This window comes from Epinephelus moara, chromosome 22 (assembly GCF_006386435.1).
Source record: "Epinephelus moara isolate mb chromosome 22, YSFRI_EMoa_1.0, whole genome shotgun sequence".
NCBI classification, from domain to species: Eukaryota; Metazoa; Chordata; class Actinopteri; order Perciformes; family Serranidae; genus Epinephelus; species Epinephelus moara.
In genome coordinates this window covers 23,542,071-23,563,485 of record NC_065527.1, presented here as the reverse complement: position 1 = coordinate 23,563,485, position 21,415 = coordinate 23,542,071, and the positions used below count along the sequence as shown (strand labels likewise).

Sequence of the window (21,415 nt, the reverse complement as noted above, 5' to 3'; positions counted from 1 at the left end):
AAAAAAAAAAAAAAAAAAAAGGAAAAAAAAAAGGCCTGAGCCTCGAATCCAACTTCTCCTTCTCTCTGAGGTGTGTTGATCTCTCTGTTTCCCTCTCACTCTAACTCTTCCTGTGTCTTCACAGTCTTGGAAGATAAAGAAAGCAAAGTGATGGCTCATGGCTGGTTGACTGGCGCTGCAGACAGACGGCTGTGTTCTTCTCGCCTGGCAGATCTCAGATCAGACCACGGCCCCAGGAACTGTGACAAAGCCAGCTATGTGGCTGCCAGCCACCGAGACGCAGAGCGCTGATCAGACATCTGTCTTCCACAGACACACACAGGCAGGTGGCATCAGAGACGAGAGGAAACCAGGGCTTCACCTCAGCCATTATAATGATGCCCTGGGATGTGTCACTCTGATTTTGTGTGTGTGTGTGTGTGCGCATGTGTTCATATTTTGTCTCAAAGGAGGTGAGTTCTCAGCGTGTCATCAGTGACTCACTGACCTCCAGGGACGACTTGGCAACTTCAGGAAAAACAAGGCCAACGGTGTGAAAGTATGAAACTCTTTAAGTACACTCTGTAAACACATCAGTTTTTTACTCTCGGGACACTCTGATTCCAGAATCAATACCAGATCTCTGCCAGCGTACAATCCACAAGGAGAGTTTTTTGCTGCCAGTGGAGCAAAACCAAATTACTGCATCTCATTTACGCAGTTTATTCCTTCTACCTTCCTCAGGGTCTATCAAGGTACGAGACTGGCTCTGTTTGCGCAACATCTTAACCTTTCAGCATGAGAATGTCTCCTTGGGTTTTGGCCTTAATGAACTGCAGATTTCACCCCTCTGCCTGTCTCGGAGAGATGCCAAGTCTGGAGAAAAGCGGATAGAGATATGCAGGAACACACATGAGGTATTCCAGCTGCTTCTATCTTTCGTCTCAATTCTGGTCCAGGGGTGGGATGGGAACCCCTCTGCTTCGCCTCCCTCAAGTAAATCTACGCTAGCCTGTCCTCCCTGTCTGTCTTCGCTGGCGTGAGCAAAGCTGGATGGCTGTCTGCAATGTTTCGGTGCAGTGGGAGAGTAATTAACTACTGCCTCACCTGCCTCAGGGTAGAAAGAAAGAGACAGAAAACTGTTGGGAAACTGAGATAAAAGTTTAGAAGTTTCTGTGCTAGTGATGGGCGTATATGTGCCGATTTGTTCGAGTTTTGATACTTTTTGCAAAATATTGTGTAATTTTCTTTGTGGCAGTCTGATACCGTACATGAATGTTTGACAGCTCCATGGGATGTTACAGAAATGTCACTGACCAGCGATGTGTCATTCTTTGCAAGTGGCAGACGTCCCAGTTACATCCACAGCCTTGTGCTGCATTCATGTGGTGTCAGAATAATCTGAAAAATGAGTTCCTGATCATGTTTCATGGCTCACCTGATCTGTTCCCTTTGCTCTTCATTATCAACATTTTGTTTAAATGATATGAGCAATAACATACAACACATCTACTTTGTAGCGTCTTTGTTGTTTTTTCAACATTTAAACTTAAAGCTCATGAGCACACCAAAGCTGGAAGAGAAGCCATCTGAGGAGCACATGAATGCACCATTGGCCTTGCCTGGTGCGGGTCTAGACTTGAGTTTGATGTAATCGGTCCTTGCTCGTTCATTCAGTGCTGCGCTACCTCACAGCATGTTACATAAGCACTAGGCTTGTTTGACAGCTTGACCCGGTACATTAAATGAGTTGTTAAAAAAGATTTGTTCATTCTTTTTGCTCATTTCTCATCTATGCAATGCTGTTCAGAAAAATGTATTTATCTAGGACTAGAATAATGTATGCTCCCCTGAACCGTGTCTCAGTAGAGATCTAAATAAATGTAAAGTAGGGGAATAAGAGAAAGAGAAATGAATGAAATGGATGGAGGAGGATGAGTGGGATGAATAAAGCTGTTGTCCTTCAAATCCCTCAAGAGGAAACTGAGCAAAGCCACACAAACTTAGCCTGGATTCGTTTAGTCCATCTCTACCAACATGCATCCTGTCTGGTCCGCTCTCAAGAGACATGAGCCGCAAAACATCCTCATATAAAGGAGACATCCATACTTTGGTCTAAGAACAGCGTGTCTTGGGGACTGTGTTCTTTGCAAAACAGGAAATGGTCTATTTTCTTTTCAAAGGTGTACCGACAGAGAACATATATTCTTGCTGTTGGGAAAGAAAAGCATGTGGGATTGTGGGTCACTCTGCCATGTTTTTTCTTCAGAGGACTCTTGGGCAGCGTAACTGCAATACACTTCAAGGAGGGCCCCCAGGGGTGATCGTGGGGGCAAAACAGGAAAACGCCAAAGTAGAAGCATTCGTGCCCAAAACCCCTGCTTTCAATCACTGCTCTGACACAATGGAGACAGGAGCAGTCGCAGAAACAAACTGGACCACAGAGACACTAAAGGGAAGTGAAAACAAATGGCCGAGTGTCGACGTGAAATGCTGCCCTGTGGTTTGCCTTCAGATAATCACCCATTTCTATTATTTGCACATATCCTGGCCTTGTTTTTGCAACAGAATGACAAACACAAGTAACGGTACATTAGTAAAGTGAAGGCTGATCCTTGAGACTTCTACAAGATGGATTGTGTGTTTGACACTTTTAGATTTTGTTCCCACAGTGATTAATGGCTCGTGGACGACACACACATAAGTCCTGTCGCACTGTGTCACACATCTAGTAAGTGAGCTCAAGGTGGAGGTGGTCACTGCGCTCCTAATTGGTCAAGTCGTCAATGAGCTTGAATTCCTCAGAGGTCAAGTGAGCCGTGGAGGCAATTTGTCCTTTTACAGTATTTCTAAGGATATCTACACAGGCCCCAAAGAGAATTTCATCAATCAGTGCTTCTATTGATTTCCTTTACTCCCAACAGCTCAGGCTAATCTCTAATTTACCAACGAAAATGTGGTTATGTCTCTTATTAACTAAAGGTCACACGTGATGTTTACTGTGTGTACACTGGGCAATGTGCTGCTGTATCATGTTTAAAGAAAGCCTTCAGCCACAATATTATCATTTGTATATCAGTTACTCCTGTTATGTTGAATTACGTGCATTTTTGAACCAGAAACAACACCAATACCAGTGCTGATACCTGGAATTCGGTACCTCTGTCTGTCTGTCTGCTTGTGTGTATGTATGTGTGTGTATCTGCTCCTCTAGTAGTGATAGTAGGCTATAAAATAATGTGGAAAACAAAAAGAACTGGACACTGAAGCTACCATGACACATCGGTGCTGCAGCGATAATTTTGTCTCGCTGGGAAGCCAACGGAGCAGCTGCTGAGCTCCCTGGCCGTTTTCTTGGCTTTGGGCCGCTTCCGCCTCCTGTCTGAAGTGGAAACCAGCGGCTCCGTGGAGCTCCGCTGCTGGCTTCCAGGCTTCAGGGCGTTTGGCAACACTTCCATGTCTTGTGTAAAACTCATGTTCTCACCCAGATGTGCTGTTAGGTACCAACATTTGTTGCTGCTGGATTTAACGTGAATTGAGACTCAGTAGTACCAACATAATTCAGTCAGTACCCTTAAAAGAGTTTGACATCCAACCCTACCAAGGGGGCACACTAAAAAAACAAAAACAAAGGGATGATGTTCTGTATTCCTTTACAGCAGGTGTCCCCAAAACACTGTTGCATCAGAAACACACTTGTAAACACACAAAAACACACTTAGAGGTCAGCAACGGAGTGAAATAAAATTAAAGGAGTAGTTCCACATCTTTAGAAATAACCATATTTGCCTCCTTGTTGAGAATTAAAGAAGAAAATACCAGCACAACTTACCTCCAATTGCGTTACACCTGGAGATCATCTCCCACAGTACAAGCGCCATAGAGTAAACATCGGCCTGTTTGAAAGACTCAATGTTTTCTAAGTTGATTCTGGACTCCAAGACCTCTGGGGCCATGTACCTGGCTGTACCCACCTGGGAAAAAACAGAGTGACGAAGATTTCATTAAAGTCCATGATACCATACAGGAGTTGTTTACCTGAAAAGGCTAAAGCTAAGAAGTCCATCTTAGCGGTAAGAGTTATTTACCTGCATTAATCAAGTGACAGGTGGTAATTTTGTGCTGTTGTAAGCTGTCGCATCACGTTTATCTGAATCAAAACATGTTTGAAGTATAAAATAATTGGAAAAACAAAGGTAGCTCTGAGCTCAACAACACGTTGCTTGTCTTCACATAATTACCGCCTTGGAAAATGTGTTCACTCACGCTTCCTTAAAATGCATTAGGGGCATTACAATGCATTAGGTGTGCTGCACAGCAGAGGGTGAGGCCTTTTTATAATGAGTCATTTTTATAACAGTCTTCTATGACTCTGGCCTGTTACATCAGCGTAATGAGTCCATTAAGAATCAATCAAGCCTGTTTTTCTTGTGACTGTAATAAAACGACCACCTCAGACTACTTACAGCACCATTTCTATCAGCATTATGGGCCGAGATATAGAGGCTGCCAAATATTTAGAGATGGTGTCCCTGCGTGATGGGGATCAGAAATGAAAAGTTTGATTGATGGCGCAGCTCTGTTCAAGGTCTGATAAATATCTTCAAAGAAATATATGGCAGGGCGGGGAATGGCCTGTGTCTGGGGCGCCAGCTCAAACTATATCAGGAGAGGACTTTTTTTTTTATCTCACAGGGGATTAAAAGTAAAAAAATACCAAATAAAAACAAAATTTAGGACTAAAAGGCTTTACCTGCCCACTGTTGGCCAGCTCATCCACCGACAGAGTGTTGTCCAGGCGGAGGGCGAGGCCAAAGTCACACAGGCAGCAGGTCAAGTCGCTTTTCACCAGTATGTTGGAGCTCTTAATGTCCCTGTGTGCAATTGGCACCTTATAGCGACCGCATGGGGTGTGGTCACTGTGAAGGTGAGCCACTCCGCTCGCTAGCGAACCCCCCAGCAGCCACAGGTCGTGCCAGCTGATGACGTGGTGAATCAAGAACTCTTGGAGGTTCCCTCTGGGCTGGTAGGCTGTGATCAGCCAGCACTGTCTCTGCGCCTTCCTGTCCTCTGCTGTGAGGAAGTGAAGCACATTGTCATGTCTCAAGTCTGCGTCTGAGAATATCTCTTTCTCATTCTTCCAGGAGGTGTACTCTTCATACTGGAAGATCTTAACGGCCACCGTTTCAAAGCCCTGCTCCTCGCTGACCGAGGAGCCCTGCTTAAGCTTGGCTTTGTAAACTTCTGCGAAGCGTCCTTTTCCGACCTGAACGTCCAGTTCTATGGGCAGCAGCTCTGTGTTGTGGTTGAGGTTGTTGGCATGCGTGGAGCTACTGTCTTCGTCGTCTATCATTATGGCGTGAGCGTCACTGAAGTCCAGCGGAGCACGCTTCTTGCGCTTGGAGTTGGCTTGCCGCTGGCGGTAGACCCGGTAACAGTAGAAGGAAGTGATGACAACAACAGCCATAACCAGCAGAGGCACCAGGCTTACTAAGATGACTGCCACCACCTGGGAATCCACGTCTGAGGGGACAAAAGCCAAAGGGTTAGGATTATAAAGATGCAACCATTTATATAATTAAATTTAAATGAATACTTCAACCTCAAAATAATCATTTGTGTATCAATTACTCATCCAGTGGCATGCTGAAGTCTGTGTTCCTCCAATGTGAAAAAAATTATTGATGAATTTATTAAGTGGAGGCTGCATTTAACATCAGCAAATCATATGAGTAGGAAGCGACAGGCTCAGGTGAGTGACAGCAGAACTCCTGAACACACACTTGCCCAGACACGCTACTCATCCATGCACGAGACTGTTTATGTGGAAGTGTTTTAAATGGTAGGCTTTTAGCAGAAATGCATGTGTTTGGGAAGCACTGAGCATACGACTGGATGAGTGAGACTTGGATTATACTGCAGGAGTTGTGTGAGAGTTTGTTAACAGATGCTTTGATGCAGTTTTGCAGTTGTTAGACAGGATTCTTCATTCGTCGGGGAGGCATACGAGAAAAACACAGCTTTCTTTGTGAATTCAAGGTAACGTTGGGTGAGTCATTGATATATAAATGATCATTTAATGAGTGAAGCATTCCTTTAAACCTGCACTGATATTTCTATTTGGAAAGTGACCAAATAAACCACACTGTGTAATGTGAAGATGTCACTTGCACTGACAAACTTGTGCACTTTAAACTTTGCAAAGTGATAATACAGTGTGTCTGTGCTGTGTTGTGTTGACAGCTTGTTGTTCTACTTTCAAGTGCCCAAAAACAAATGACGTAGGTTTTAAAAGTTCATCTTGGACCTTAAAGCAGTTTACAAATGTTGTGTTTAGTAGCCCATCTTTTGATCATACCACATAGTCTTCATATATGACACAAATTCTTAAAAGAAGATTGTGTAAGATGATCAAAAACTACATGAAGACTTTGCCAACGATATTTGTATAGTTCAACACAGGTTAATAAAATTGGTCTTCTATTGTTCTCTCTTCTCTGTGTGAACACGATGTAAGTATTTCGAAAACACTTTGTCTTCCAAAATGCAAGAGAAATAAAACTCAAATTCCGTCTCGGCAGATTGCATGTTTTTGTCTATCTTAAGAGTAAAGTAATATTCTCAGAGCAGCAGAGGAACCTGACCCGTCTCTCTCTGTGGAATGTCTATAAGCATCAGAAAGCTAAAGTTAGAGTCTGGGCCACAAATGCAAACCGCTCCAAACCCTGACCCAGTCAACCACATATTGTGTCTCTTTATAGTATTCTTATAATTTAGGTGGTGGTGTGTCTGGAGCTGCTATGGTTTGGGCGAACAGTGAAAGTTTATGCTTGTGCTGCGTTTATGGTCCAGTGTTTGAAGCTGCAGCCATAAACGGACCTATAAAAACTATATCACCAGACACAACATACTGAAAAAGAAAAGCCAGACCGGTCTACAGTTTGATGGGTTCTAAATTTAATCATTTATACGACCTCTTGTCTAGTTGCTAAGATGCAATACAACTCTCCTGAAGGTTTTAAAATTAGCAGCTGTTAAAGGCATCTTTTTTTAAATGTAGTTGATTTGGGTTGCAAAACGTGAGAAAGGAGCAGATTTAAAAGGAGAAATATGCTCACAATTTTTCCATTTTGCCTAAAAGACTGATAAGAAATTCATTTGAGAGGCAGGTGTGGATGTGAGGAGCAGAGTCAGGTTGAAATAAGGGAGGAAGACGAATGGGGAAGGCATCCAGTCAAGCCCTCTGGTTCTCTCTAATTTCTTTTTTTTCTAAACAGGAAACCACATGTCTGAAATCCTCAACATGGCCCCAGACAGTTTGTTTTTATTTTCGTAGGGTGAGAGGCTATTTCTCACAACAAACCTGTCACTGTGCCTCTGGGAGTCTCTCAGCCTCGGCCAAAAACCCTCACTTAAAGGATGAAATATTGAATGTTCAGGGGAGAAACTTCTGTTTGGCAAAAATTGTGACTCACAGTGTGTTTTGTTGTTTCTCAGTTTGAAAGTTTTTGCTCTGAGGTCTTGTTTGTAAACTCAAATCATTCTTTAAATGAAATTTGTTTGTTTGCTTACTTACAATACTTAATTAGCTAAGCATAAAGACAGGTAACACAAGGAAACACCGAGCTGAGCGTCTTGTCATCATTGTGAGGCTACCAGGCAACCAGCAGAGACTCCAAATCATTGCTCCCGGCAAAGAAATCGTCTGGCACATAGCCTCCAGCAAAATGTTAGCAGCTTGTTTACAATCGTGTGACTATTATGGCACGTGAAATTCAGATGGAGGGCAAAAATTGATAAATCCATATTCAATTCAATTCAATAGAACTTTATTTATCCTGAAGGAAATTCTTGTGCCAGAGAATGCTTCAAATTAATATACTGCATGAATTCAAAACAGAGGAACGTGACTTCAAAAGAGAGGAACGTGACTACATTAAAGGGTTGGATGACCCTGGAGACAGCAGGTATCGTCAGAAAAACTCATATTAGATGTGATCCAAACAAAACAATAGTAGTTTTTCCCACAATGTGAACAATGTTCCCGGTGTGGACACGATCGTCGTTGCAAATTACCTCGTCCTCCAGACATCCTGATGTTACTAACATTACACAGTGAGCCGATGAAAGTGTACAAGAGTCTGGTGGACTGTAACCATATTGTCTGCGGTTGGGTTCAAGTCTGAAACGACCACCATCTTGTTTTTTTTTGCTGGGATAGTAAATGTGCTTGAATAACTGTCTCAACTCTGTAAATGGATGCGGCGCTGTCAAGCTAACGTTACTAGCTAACCTTAGCTAATATTAGCTACTATTTCTACCTATGTGGTCAGCTGTTCCCAAAGGCCTGGTTTAACACAGTTAAAAATCTGGGTCGTGGCTAAAAACACACAGAAGTTGTCACAGCACATTGAAATTGCATCCAACTCAAGGCATTTTCAACCCAAAGCTTTAACGTTAACTTCTTGACATTTGTTGACTCTGTCCTCCAGACTGAAGACGGAGGTTTTTGTGACTTTTTCTTTACTTCCCTCCTTTCAGGACTTAAAGTGGCCTTGTTTTCTCTAATTTGATCGATTGGAACAGCCATAAAGAGCACAAATCATAAGCATTTGTGCAGTTTGCCTCCAGTAAGCATAATTTAAGCTTGATTAAACTTTAAAATCAGGTGTACTGGCAGATTAACTCATTAACCTTTATGTTAACTTTAAGTTAGCTTGTTATTCTAAAATTAGGTATTTTTCTAACACCATTAGCCCACTTGTCACCACAGTGGTACAGTTCTGTGGAAACAGGGTTCACTGTTACTGTGGCAACTATGAGGTATTTCAGCTGGTATGTGACAAACAACTTAGTATTTCCTGTAACTTGGCTTTGAGATGTTTTTTGCAGTGTCCCAATTCATCCTTCAGTTGTGTGGAAAATAAGCCATACGTGAGAGTTTAATCACAATCAAATGTTTTGGACAATGAGTCACTGGTCACTACCTCGAGGAGAAGAGGTAGATTCACCCAAATTTACTGGAATTGTTGCCTTGAACTCCTTCATTACAACACTGCCTCGTGTTAGTCACTGAGAAGTTACAGACAGTGCACAGACATTCTCAACGGCAAGCAAATGTATTTCCATTACGTGGTTCGCACTGTGCAGATGCTTTCAATTTGGCTCTCTGTGCACAGCCAGGTCTCAGAAATGTACCTCTGTGTTATTATTGCCTGGATGCTGTAGTCAAAATACATCTGATTCCAGGACCAGTGCTGTAACTGGAGTCTACAAGCTAATGTCTCCAAGACCTGTTTGCAATCATGTATCTGGAGAGCATTACGGTGCACACGTGTTAGCATTCATGCATGACGCCTTACATGACAAGCTGATAGAAACTGGCATAATAATATTAGGCCGACCGGGGCTATGACATTACCATGTTATGTTGCGCAGATGTAAGAACCAAAGAGTCCCAGTTTTACATGCATAACACAGTTGTTACTGCACTATTGCTCCACTGTGAAAGAATGCAAGAGAGAAGCACTAATAAGGAACTTATGTAACTTTGTGCGACTTAAAGGAACAGGTCAGAAATGTGGGAAATAAAACTTATGTGCTCCCTCTGTGTGTTGACTGTTAGATGAGAAGACTGATACTACTCTCATGTCTGCCTGTTCAATGTAAGACCAGCCAGCGGCCATTTGTCTTAGCCTAAAGACAGAGGGAAACACCTAGCCTGGCTCTGTAACATCTCATCCAACTCTCTGCAGTAAAAACTGTCTAACTATTCCTTTAATTTCAGGAAGACAAGAGTTTATCATCATTGCATTTCTGGAACTTCTGAATACTCAACCCACGAAATGATCATTTGTATATCAATAACTCACCACGTTACCTTAGATTCGTGAAGAATAGTTTACAAACTCGACTCACACGACTCTTGCAGTACAATCCAAGTCTACTTTATCCAGTCATATGCTCAGTAAATGGTAAATGGACCTGCACTTGTATAGCTCCTTTCTAGTCTCCTATCCACTCAAAGCACTTTGATTGAGATTTAAAACATGTCAGCACAAACAGTCTCATGCACGGCTGAGTAGCATGCCTTGTGCATTTGAACTCTGCTCATTGCATGCTCAGGGAACGCTACTCGTAGGCGGAAGTGTTTTATATTGTAATGTATTAGTGAAAATGCATGTGTTTGTGAGGTACGGAGCATACGACTGGATAAATGAGACCTGGGGTATACTGCATGACCGCAATGAGAGTTTGGAAACAGACGTTTTGATATAGTTTTGCTGTTGTTAAGTGTGGCCCATGTTTCACTTCAATTCGTCAAGAATGTTGTGCTTTTTTGGATCCTCCACTCACCGTGGAGACGTGAGAAAAACACAAATTCAATGTAGCACGCCGTGAATAACTGATATACAAATGGTCATTTTGTGGGTGAAGTATCATTTTAATATGGTATTTCCAGTGCACAGTTGATGCATCTTACCAGATCACTATAGAAATACAGTGGAAACTGCTTATAGTTATACCTGTCACAGTGATCAGTGGCCTCTATGGATCAAAAAGCTTGGGACAGAATCATTTCTATACAAAGGCTGTTGAAGTAATCAAGTAGTCCACTTACAGTAATCATTTGGGTCTTTTCATACATGGAGGATACATGAAAAACAATTAAAAACTATGGAATTTCATGATACTTTGCCTGATGATAACCAGTCTGCTTCCATCTGGCTACCTGAGGCTGCTGCTGCATGCACATTGAAAAAACGACTGGAAAATTAATTCCTTTTCTCTCAATGAAAAACGGAGTCAGTCTCCTCGAATCTTTCATCAAACTGTCAAAACAAGCCGATAACATGCTGCAGCGAAACTTGGTGTTCCTCAGGCAACCTCGTGCAGTCTACTCAGACAACGAGTACCAGTCATAGCTGCCTGTGATGGAGACAGAAAAGAATGCGCACACGGAAAGCACCTGTGGTTGAAGACGCCCACTTCATGTAAATGCACATGGCTGTATTTTGAAACTTGAAGCTGTCTGTTTCATTACTTTATAGTCAGGTAATAAATATACAAATATCAATTACGAGTTTAATCTGCATGAGAAATAAAGAAAAAGAAAAATATTTGATTAGAATAATCATCTGCTTATGGTGATCAATCTGACGTGCAGAGACGTGATCACTATGAGAGGTTTCCACTGCAATTTAAAAGTCACAATCCTCAAAAAATACACTGGCTGAAGAAACTCACTAAGCTCAAGAGTGGGTGAAAATAAAGGATTAGTAGGCGAAATAATTGTGTCTTAACTTACTGGAGTTAAAGAAGATTTGCTCATTGCACTCATCCTCCGAGCAGGAGCAGATAAAGAACTGTGAGCCCATGCCCTTTCTTTCTTTCATCTCACACTTGCTGTTGTTGTAATCCTCCAGGGCCAGGCCGTACAGTTTCTGAGATCGGTTGTGGCAGACTGTATCAAAGGTGAAATTGTCATCTTTCGCCCTCCTTGGAAAGAGAAAACACACACAGAAAATACTGCCGTTTACTGGATTAAGTTTGATTTGTAGGCTCGGCTCACTCTTTTGGCAGTGAAGTCCCCTTTTCAGAGATCTGTATTATCATGTAAGAAGGCAATGATGGCAGGTCTGCAGTTGTGCAAATAATGCAATTTTTTAAGCCGTACAGTGATAAAGTGGTAACTGTAAACGGCGTATTTGTCTCCTTCAGCAGTCCACAGTCTCAGCATTATGTAAATGACTGCAATACAGAGGTCACATTCACAAACAGCCAGATTTTGAAACACCATAACAAACAGGAAACAAGGAAAACCCTGAACCTGCACAAATATACATATTTAAATGTGGCTTCCTGCTGGGCAGCATCGGCCGCAGAGTTGTGAGGAACATTTTAAAGAGGTCCTGCTGTCCATGTGTCATTAGCTTTCTGCTGACCTCAGCTCAGAACATGCCTGCAACATCGCTAATATAATGAGAAACAGCAACACGGCCTTAAGCTTTTAACACCGATACAAATCTGCCTCCTGCTGCTTCTCACATTTTGAGTCAGATTCAGTGCTGATGAGTGTTGCTGTCATAATGCAGCGAACGGTCTTCACCAGGATGCTGACTGACAAAGTGTTCAAAGAAAAAGGTCACTTCAAGGAAGACATCTCAGGGCCTCTGGGAGGAAATTATGCCTCATCTTATTAATAAGAGTATCCACAGTGCCCTCGTTTCCTCATTTCTTTCTTTGTACGTGTAGTATCCGAAATGTTCATTCCACTTTAAAGGGAAAGTTCAGCACAAAATCAAAACTACATATTTTTCCTCTTACCTGTAGTGCTATTTATCAGTCTAGATCATTTTGGTGTGAGTTGAGAGTTGGACATATTGACTGTAGAAATGTCTGCCCTCTCTTGAATATAATGGAACTAGATGGCACTTGTCTTGTGGTGCCCAAAGTGCCACAAAAAATGCATTTGAAAAACTCAACAGCGATGTCTCCTTTCAGGAATCATGACCTGATTACTCATGATGATTCACAGACCTTGTGTTAGCAGTTTCATGTAGGAACTATTTTCTTTCTACCAAACTATTGTTGCTAAACGGATCATCAGGCACCACTGAGCTAGCTAATGTTACAGCTCAGCCGAGGAGACGCCACCATCGTTTACATCCCCTGCTCTCACAGGCATGAGCCTCTCCCCCATGAGTAGATGCACACTTCCTTCGGCACAGTGATACAGTTGGAGGGTGTAGTTCAGTAGAAAGAAAATAGTTCCTACATGAAACTGCTCACAACAAGGTCTGTGGATTATCTTGAGTAAACGGTTCATGATTTCTAGAAAAAGAAATTGCTGTTGAGTTTTTTCAGATGTATTTTTTTATAGCACCTCAAGCCAAGTGTCATCTAGTTCCATTACAGGGTGTAGTTGTTCAGCAGATGAAAATATCAACGGCCAAAATATCTGGTGAGAAATATGCTTATTAAATTAATAAATAACATATTAAATACCCTACTATTGTGTGACCTATGTTGCCAAGAAGACAACTTAAAAATGAACGTATATTACGCAGACCAGATTTTGGGATATTAATTAAACGTAGATCTATTTATCTACCAAAGCAGTACAGAGTGCATCCCTGCCTTGCCTGAAGATACACCACATCCAGGGCGGTCACGGTCTTCTTCTTAAGTCCAAAACACACCGGCGGCGTCACATGATGGCGGCGTCATTGACGCGAGTCAAGTGCCGCTCCCAACACGCACAGAAAGCATCGCGCTGCGAGGCGTCAACCGGAATTCTACTGTACACTCCACTCTGCTAGGTGGCGGTTATGTGACTAGCTGGTTGCCAACCGCCAATTAGAACAAAAGACGAGGAAGAAGACGCAGGAAGAGAAAGAAAACACACAACGCAGGACGACCACGACAACCAGACAACGATGATACCAATGTGAGTTGCTTAGGATACATGGCGCCAAAGTTCTACAAGTACAAAAAGAAGTACAAAATAGGCTTTTCTCTGAAAAGAAGTGCTTTTTCAAGGGCGGCAACGCTGGAAAATAGGAAAATAGTGAGAAGTGCTGCGGCGCGTCACGTCAATGCATGTCGACACGCCGCCGGTGTAGGTTTGTAAATAGAGAATAATGTGGGCGTCTGTTTTGACACGCGTCGTACAGCACCGGTGTGTTTTGGCCTTTAGTGTGCTCTGTGTAGTTAGGTGATAGCATCACAAATCAAGTTCTCAAGGAGGATCTTTACCACACTGCAGGTCTCCTCACAGAACAGACCGGGCTTCACACAGCCATGGTGAAGCAGACGGTGGATAGCGGGCTTGGTGATTTACGGTAATGCTTGGAGCAACAAGTCCTTTTCCTCTCCCACTAAACCTGTGATTACTCACTGTTTAATTAGCTTATTTTAAAGTTATCTAGTGTTTTAACGATGTTTGATGTTTAATGTTTAATTGTAGACTGCTATATCTTAAACATATGTCTGGTAGTTGTTCAATAGGGCTAGAATTCCGTAATATTAACAACCATATTGGCCATAAAAAAAAAAAAATCTAGTGTAAACCCTGTTTCATTATATTTGAGCAGACATCTCAACGGCTGGTATCTCCAACACTCGGCAACTCACACCAACACAATCTAGATTGGTAAATAGCACTACAGGTAAGGGGATAAATATGTGTTTTTGATTTTTGGGTGTCTCTTTATATAACTAACTAAAACCATTTTGCATCATAACCCTGGCCTTTACTCTTATAAAAATTTGGTTTGGGAATGTAGACATTGTGTTTACATGAGCTGACACTTACCAGATACTAACACACACATCGTCGTCACCAGGGCAGATTGCTGTGATTTCACACTCCACCTTGCAGGTCCCTTTACCTGTGCAGCTGGTGGGCCGCACATCACAGAACTTGCACAGTCTTCTTAACTTCATTATGGAGGCCTCTGGAAAAGGAGAAGTGAGAGAGAGAAAAACGGTGAGTTGGGGATACAGAAAAACATTCAGTCTACTCTGTAAAAACATGTAACAGACCATTTTCTTAAATACACTTGGGCTTGACTAAGCAGCACTGAACATTAAAATAACAAACATATGACTCAGAAATGACTCCCATGATGATCAATAGCAGGAGTATACACGATAGGCATCAGCATGAAAAGCAAGAAAAACTTAAAATCTAATTAAAGGCTGGGAGTCTTCTTGCCGATAAGTAGAAGCAGATATTTAACACAACCACATGGAAGTATTTCTTCCTAGAGGGCTGGACAGATTTTTTCCCTGTGAAGTCTGAACAATAAGAGCAGCACGCAGTGGCATCTACCTCCTTTGGTCTTGTTCAGACTTGACTTTGCCGGCAGGCAGACCCATATCAGTGAGACAGACAGGATTGTGTGATGAGTGCCTGTGGGTTTGATAATCATCTAAGGAGACAACTGCCAGACAGGCAAGAACAACAAACAAAGGAAACACGGATGCATCTCCTCGCTGAGGAGTCTCTAATTTGTCAAGCCGATGAGTCGGCTCCCCACCTAGAGAGGTGTTATGCCAACTCTGTTTGTGAATATAAAAAAAAAACAGGGAGGACGACATTATGTATGAGTGTCTATGAATGTTTGGGGAGAGAAATTTGTGTGCGTGTTTGTGAGTGTTTGTATTCGAACAGATATTCTGCAGTCTGTCCTTGAATGAGACTATTAATGATAAAAATCAGCCAGGCAGCGTGCCTCTGTTTGGCACAGGAAGGAGAGATGGAGCAACAAGGAAGGTGAACAATCTCCCCTGTCTTCTCGGATTTTCCTTTTTTTGTATAAGGAAGTACTCTCCACCACATAAAAGCACGAGTGGAAAGTGGATTTTGTGGCTTTAAGAGTTGGAAATGTTCCGAACAGAGGATATTCCAAATTTCCCATGAACGGTCTAGCACCAGTGGTTAAAACATCAGGAAAAAATGTGTCTTACGGACAATCCCACACGGTTTTGTTAGTGCATGTTGAGTTTGCACAAGTGTACACAATGTCGAGTCAAGTGAAGAGAAAGTTAGGCCACTCGCTGTGAGTCTACTGAGTAAACACGGAGGGAGAGGGAGAAGGAGAAATGCTGAAGACTGCTGCTCCTTCCATGTCTGAGAGTTTATGTAGCAAAACAACACAAACTGAAAGATAAACTGACTTCAAAATGGCCAGATCACAAAAACAGAGGAAGAGAAAAGACGTGACAGTGCAACAGTAAAACCACATAACCATGCTCTGACTGTATGCTGACTCCACGTGCACAGGAAGTTGAAGTTTTTATCAGAATACGCAGCTTGGGACCCAACCCAGAGAGAACGTGGGTTCATTTCTACCTAAATACTGTGGTTTAACAAGCATTCAACAAAAGTCTGATGTATCTAAAGCAGTAGCCACTTGTTTTGAGATGGCACTTACGAAACTTAATCACATGACCACAGCGTAAGATGTTTTTTAACTGGGAAGTGTAAGTGAAAGCAGATTTCTCGGCAGGAGACAGTGAAGAAATCTGTTCAGTATCCGTTCGCCTCTGACTTCACACTGACTTGAGGAAAGGTGCTGTGTGAGTGTGCGCTCTGAAACCTGCACAAAAAGCCTACTGTGTCATTTCACCCAATCTGCAGGGCGGGGTTAAAACCTGCAGCTCGCAGTGGCAGAAATACTGTACAACCTGCAGTGTGAAAGAGCAGCAAATCTAGAGCAGTATACGTTGAAGGCATCCTGTTCCTGTGCCAGAGTGAGATACTTTCACAGGAAGCTAGCAGGATATTGCAGACGGGTATTGCTTTCTGGCCTTAACTGAGAGACTCCCACACAAATAAAAACATCAAAATATTACACTTGAACTCTAGACTAAACTACTTGACAGAGCAATTTAAAAACTCTGCCTGGCGGGTTGGTGAGGTGTTTTGAAGTAAATCAGCACTGAGGGGATAGTCCATGCCTGAGTGCGAGTGGTGGGAAGGTGGTTGAGCCGGAGTAATTATATCATTAGAGCAACTCCTCTGAAAGAGCATGTCATTTAAACCCAGGAGGCGGGCTATGGAAGGGATGAATGGTAGTAATTGTCACCCAGGGCTACATATAATTGCAGAGAGGGGGAAAGAGGATTAGGAGCAGCCAAAGCCACTTGGTGCCGCTGGGACTGAGTCTGAGACAGATGAAGGTAAAACACTGTCTTCCTCAGGGGGGCTGCTAGACCTGTTAGCAATGTGGCTGCACATCAAAGACGGAGATAACCCATCTGAGGGGGGCTTTAAAGGCTGTGACTTACAAGATGGGATCGGTGGCACCCACAGAAATTTTTTATAAGGGGTGGCCAGATGGAGCCAGTGAAAATCTTGGGGTGGCACACCTAAACAGAAAGCCATAACTGAATCTCTGGGGTTTGATTATCCTGTTGAAGTATGCAGGCTAGTTGAAAACTACGCCAATATTAGAGTTGAGGAACTGCATATGGATTTACTTTCATTTCTTATTTTACAGTTAATATACTAACTACCTGATGTGCAAGTACAGTGATCATTGAGTTCCACAACAATCCTGTTTAAATGTGTTTTGTATCTAAAAATGTTAGACAATTTATTTTTCATCAAATAGGCTGGTTGTAATTTTCCTTTAAAAGATAAATATAGAGCTTAAATTTAAAGGAGTACATTTATTATAAGGAACAAAATATTTTTGGGAAACTTAAGTTTCCCATAAGAACCCATTTTAATTCAGATATCTTGGGGTGAGAGCTCAAGGGACCCTTTGGAAAACGGCCTTGCCAGTTGTTCCCTCGCCAAAATGTAGCCTAACTTCGGAGCATTTTTCAGCCCCCTTTTCAACAACCTTGTCAAGCTCAACGAGGTTGTCCAGTTTCACAAGATACTACGACCTTCGCAGTAGTGTTGACATATCCACCGAATCACCGTGACGTCACACTAACGACAACAATCACTTCCGGTAGACAACTGTTATTTCAGTTGCGGACGTATGTGAAATTGGCAAACTTGTTTATTTCTGTTGTCATTTTCAGCTGTAACCGTAATGTTCAAAGATATACAGTTAAACACTGTGGTGCTACCTGTCTGATGTTTTTGCTGTGCTTATTTTATGCACTGTGTTGCTTTGCTGTCATCTCTGATAAACCAAATCTACTGACACGGAAGCTGAGCAAGCAGTAAAACAAATTTTAGCCTCCGAAAAAAGGTCAATATCACTGTAAATGTACGCAATATTTGACTTTTTTTCTCCGCCTTACCGCACACACTAACCAATGGAGACCAGCAACTACAGTGTTCTGCTAAGTAAAATTACTCTTTTTGTCAGTGGAGTTTGATGGCTTTGATATAATAGCCTCAGTTCCCCGTCGCAAAAGGCTGTCTGACGGCATGGAAAAGCAGTGAAAATATTCTAAATATGACGCACACTTACACTTTTCAAGTGGGTAGAAATGAATCAATTGAGGCAGCGTTTGCTCAGCACTGTCTGTTTTAAGTTATGCAAGGGATTTCTACCCAGAAGTTAGTGTAAATAAGCATTGTGATTTGGTCTTCTTTACAGGAAATAATATATTCAAATTCAACCCCTTTGTAATCACCAGCATTTTGACTCTAACTCAATTACATTTTTTCTTCTCAGTAAATGTAACGCATTAAAATTATATAGTGTTTCCTATAGAGTTAAAGTCTATATGTGGGGGTAGCGGAAGGATAATTGGTCGGTTGATCCGTTCAGAGCTGATCAGATCGATGAAGAGGAGCAGTCAGTCAGTCCCAATTGGAATGACACAAAACAATAAAATATTTAAAAAGCAAACCAACCAAAACAGAACAAACTAACAAAAAACCCCATAGAATTAAAAAGAAAGTAAATAAATAATTAAAACAGAATAAAAATGAACATGAGAGATAAAAGAAGGTAAAAAAAACAATGGTTAAAACTTAAAAATCAAGACTGTAATATTACTCCACATTGAAAGCCAGATTAAAAAGATAGGTCTTTAATGTACATTTAAAAATAACACAAGAGCTCGCCATTCTGATATCCAGAGGTAATATGGACCTCTGGATATGTAACTACTTACTCCTGAACCTTGCTATGCACTAGCTTAAAAAATGAGTGTGTCACAGGCTCTTAAAGATAGTAATACTGGCCTCTAATAGGGATGTGCGCGACTAGACGTCTAAACGATTAAACGTCTGCTAGTTGACATCAGAAATATTAGTCAGTTAAACCTATTAGTGTTTTATTCATGTAAAAGGCTGCTTAATTGTCATGCAGCCACCCGCCACTAGTGGGGGCTACAGAGCCGTCAGACAGCAGTCCCCCTCCCGGTGGTAATGCTCAAGTAGACTGGAGTTTTAAAACAGCAAGGTGGGAAATTGGAGAGATGCGTTTTGGCAGTACTTTGATCTAGAAAATGAATTCAGCAGCAATTAATCTTTTTTGAGATGTTATATTATCCGTTAACTTTAAGTGAGTTGTTGTCAGATAATGTGCAGGGTTTACATTCACACTGTGCGGCACAAAATGCCTCTCATTTAAGGCAAAATTTAATTATAATTTAGATGTTTTATTAACTTTAAAGTGAATTGCAATGATTTTTGTCCGATAATGTGTAAGGTTTATTGTGCCCCACAGAGGCAATTTATTTATTTAAGATGTTATTTTAGTGGTTAACTTTTGACCAAGTTGCCGTCATGTTCACACTCATAAAGTGCAAAGTGTCGCATACTCAGCGGCATTCAAAATCCGACATGGTTGTTGAAGATGTGATTAAAGACTTCAAAGGGCTCTTGATGCACGACAGACATCTTCACCGACATCTTGATGCACACAATATTTATTGGGACGTTTCAAATACTTGACAAAAAAATTGTGCTAAATTTTGACTGTTTTCTGAGTGTTTTCACTTTTTTAGACTAGTCGACTAGTCTTAAAATTTCTGTTTAGTCAACAGGGAAATTAGTCGCCAGTATGTTTCCATCCAAAAGTGATTCGAATCATTGGGAAATGCGCATTAAAAGAAATACGAATCCTGTGTGTTTCCATTAAATGTACAGACGTTGATGAAAAATACGAACTCGCGAGTTTTCCGCAGACCTGGAAACAAAACTAGTCTCGCATTCTTCTTCTTCTACGTTTTCTGGCGGTTGGCAACCAGCTTGTAAATGCATTACTGCCTTCTCAACCCGGAGTGTGGATATCACCATGGAGAGAGGTGCACTACGTTAGACTTAATTCAAACATAACTGTTTCCATCCCCCGTTTTGCAAAACAACATTTTTTCAAATCAACCAAAACCCGGTTAAAGCGAGCGTATTTTAGTTTGTGCGAATCAGGGGATTTTAGTTCGAATTTTGGCATTTCCATCATAATTGTCCAATGTGATACTTCTAGATGCGCATCTAAACAGGCTCATGGCTAGTCACATCCCTGGCCTCCAATTTTTTCGCCAGATGTGAATTGTATGGGGGGGCCCCCCATTACCCCCCTTGAGGGCGCCCCTGCATTTGATGTCCACCCAAAAGCTAATGTAGCATTCATAATGAGCAGCTACACTACAGGTTGTAAATAGACATTAAGTAACATTTCAGGAAGTCACAGTGAGAGTAACAGTGCTAGCAAGAAAGACAAGCTTGTTGAATATGAGGCATTAACAGTAACCCGCGCGCGTGGGGAGTTTTGCTGTTTTTATTAAATTAATTAGACTTTTTTATAATGAAACAGGGTGTAATAGTGTCCAACAGGCCCGCGTAAAGCACCTGTGTAAGCAAAGTTGATAATACTGTCCTAAAGGATGTAGTTTAAAAGTTTATATCGCTCCCTATGGCTCCATAGATGCTCCTGAACTCACCTCGCAGCTGCGATAAAACGCAGGCGCCCTTTGGCAACTTTAGTCGGAGTAGAAAGTTGTACTCACCCGCCTCCTCGAGCTGAATACTACCAAAGAGTATCGCTCCACACCAAAAAGCGGAAAACCGAAGTAGCTCCATTCAGAAACGGACCAAACACTCCCCTCTTTCTCATTAATTAGCCGACGCCGTGACACCGGGTTTTAATATCCAGACTGTCCGCGGACTTTTCTTCTGTCTGCCTGTTACTTCTCCTAAAACGCCTCCACAGCTCCGGGTAGCAGAGGCAGAGTAAACACACCAGGCAGGACTTGCCCTATATGACTCACACAGTATGTGCACTTTTCATGAAACAGGAAATCTTCAGAGGGGTTGGACACTTTTTTTTCTCTCTTCTTCTCAGTCATGCTCATGTGGCTCACAAAGTCTCAAACCATGTCATTAAGAGGCTGAAACGCAGCAGAGACTTGAAATGACATGCTCTAAAATAGCTCAACCAGACGCTTCACCTATAGGCTACAAGCATATATGCAAACACCCTGATTTACTTCAAAGCACTCACACCTTTCAGATGTTATTTAAGAGCTGTCAGCCCTTAAAAGAAAACTGCTGCTCATATTTAATTTTAATCTCTAAACTCATTTAGGCGTCCGTTCCAAGTCACTAAATTACATTCCTGCTGTTTCTCTGGAGAGGTTCCAGGATCGCAGTTAATCAAAGATGACATCAGAAGTGGCGAGAGTCACTCCATATCTCTCACATTGGTTTTTATTGAAGACACACAGAGATAAAGTCCGCTGTAACACCCATAAATTACGCCACTATTGCCAGGGCTGTGCAGACATGTGTTTTTGCTCTGCATACTGGAGCTGTGATGTCAGGTTTCAGTCCTGACCCTGTGACCCTGGAGCTTATAACTCTCTCCACTCAGGACACCTACTCATTCTTACATCAATGGCTCACTGAGCTTTATTAACAGCTCTTGTATTGCTTAAGGTGGGCCTGTTTTAGTGTCGGCAGAGGGTGGAAAAAGACCCTCCTTATAACTCCGGAACTTGCCTGAGAATCAAA

General features: G+C 42.0%; 1 protein-coding gene across 1 annotated transcript in view; it reads right to left on the bottom strand.

Annotated features, from left to right (window-relative positions):
• The window catches only part of LOC126384299 (TGF-beta receptor type-2-like), a 30,926-nt gene extending 10,246 nt beyond the window's left edge, over positions 1 to 20,680 (bottom strand). The window contains exons 1-5 of the mRNA XM_050035270.1: positions 20,413 to 20,680; positions 14,297 to 14,438; positions 11,288 to 11,478; positions 4,733 to 5,502; positions 3,812 to 3,953 (exon numbers count right to left, since the gene is read on the bottom strand). Coding sequence (XP_049891227.1) covers positions 3,812 to 3,953; positions 4,733 to 5,502; positions 11,288 to 11,478; positions 14,297 to 14,438; positions 20,413 to 20,485 — 1,318 coding nt within the window. The 5' untranslated portion in view covers positions 20,486 to 20,680. The remainder of the gene's footprint in view (positions 1 to 3,811; positions 3,954 to 4,732; positions 5,503 to 11,287; positions 11,479 to 14,296; positions 14,439 to 20,412) is intronic.
• Positions 20,681 to 21,415: the final 735 nt, after the last annotated feature.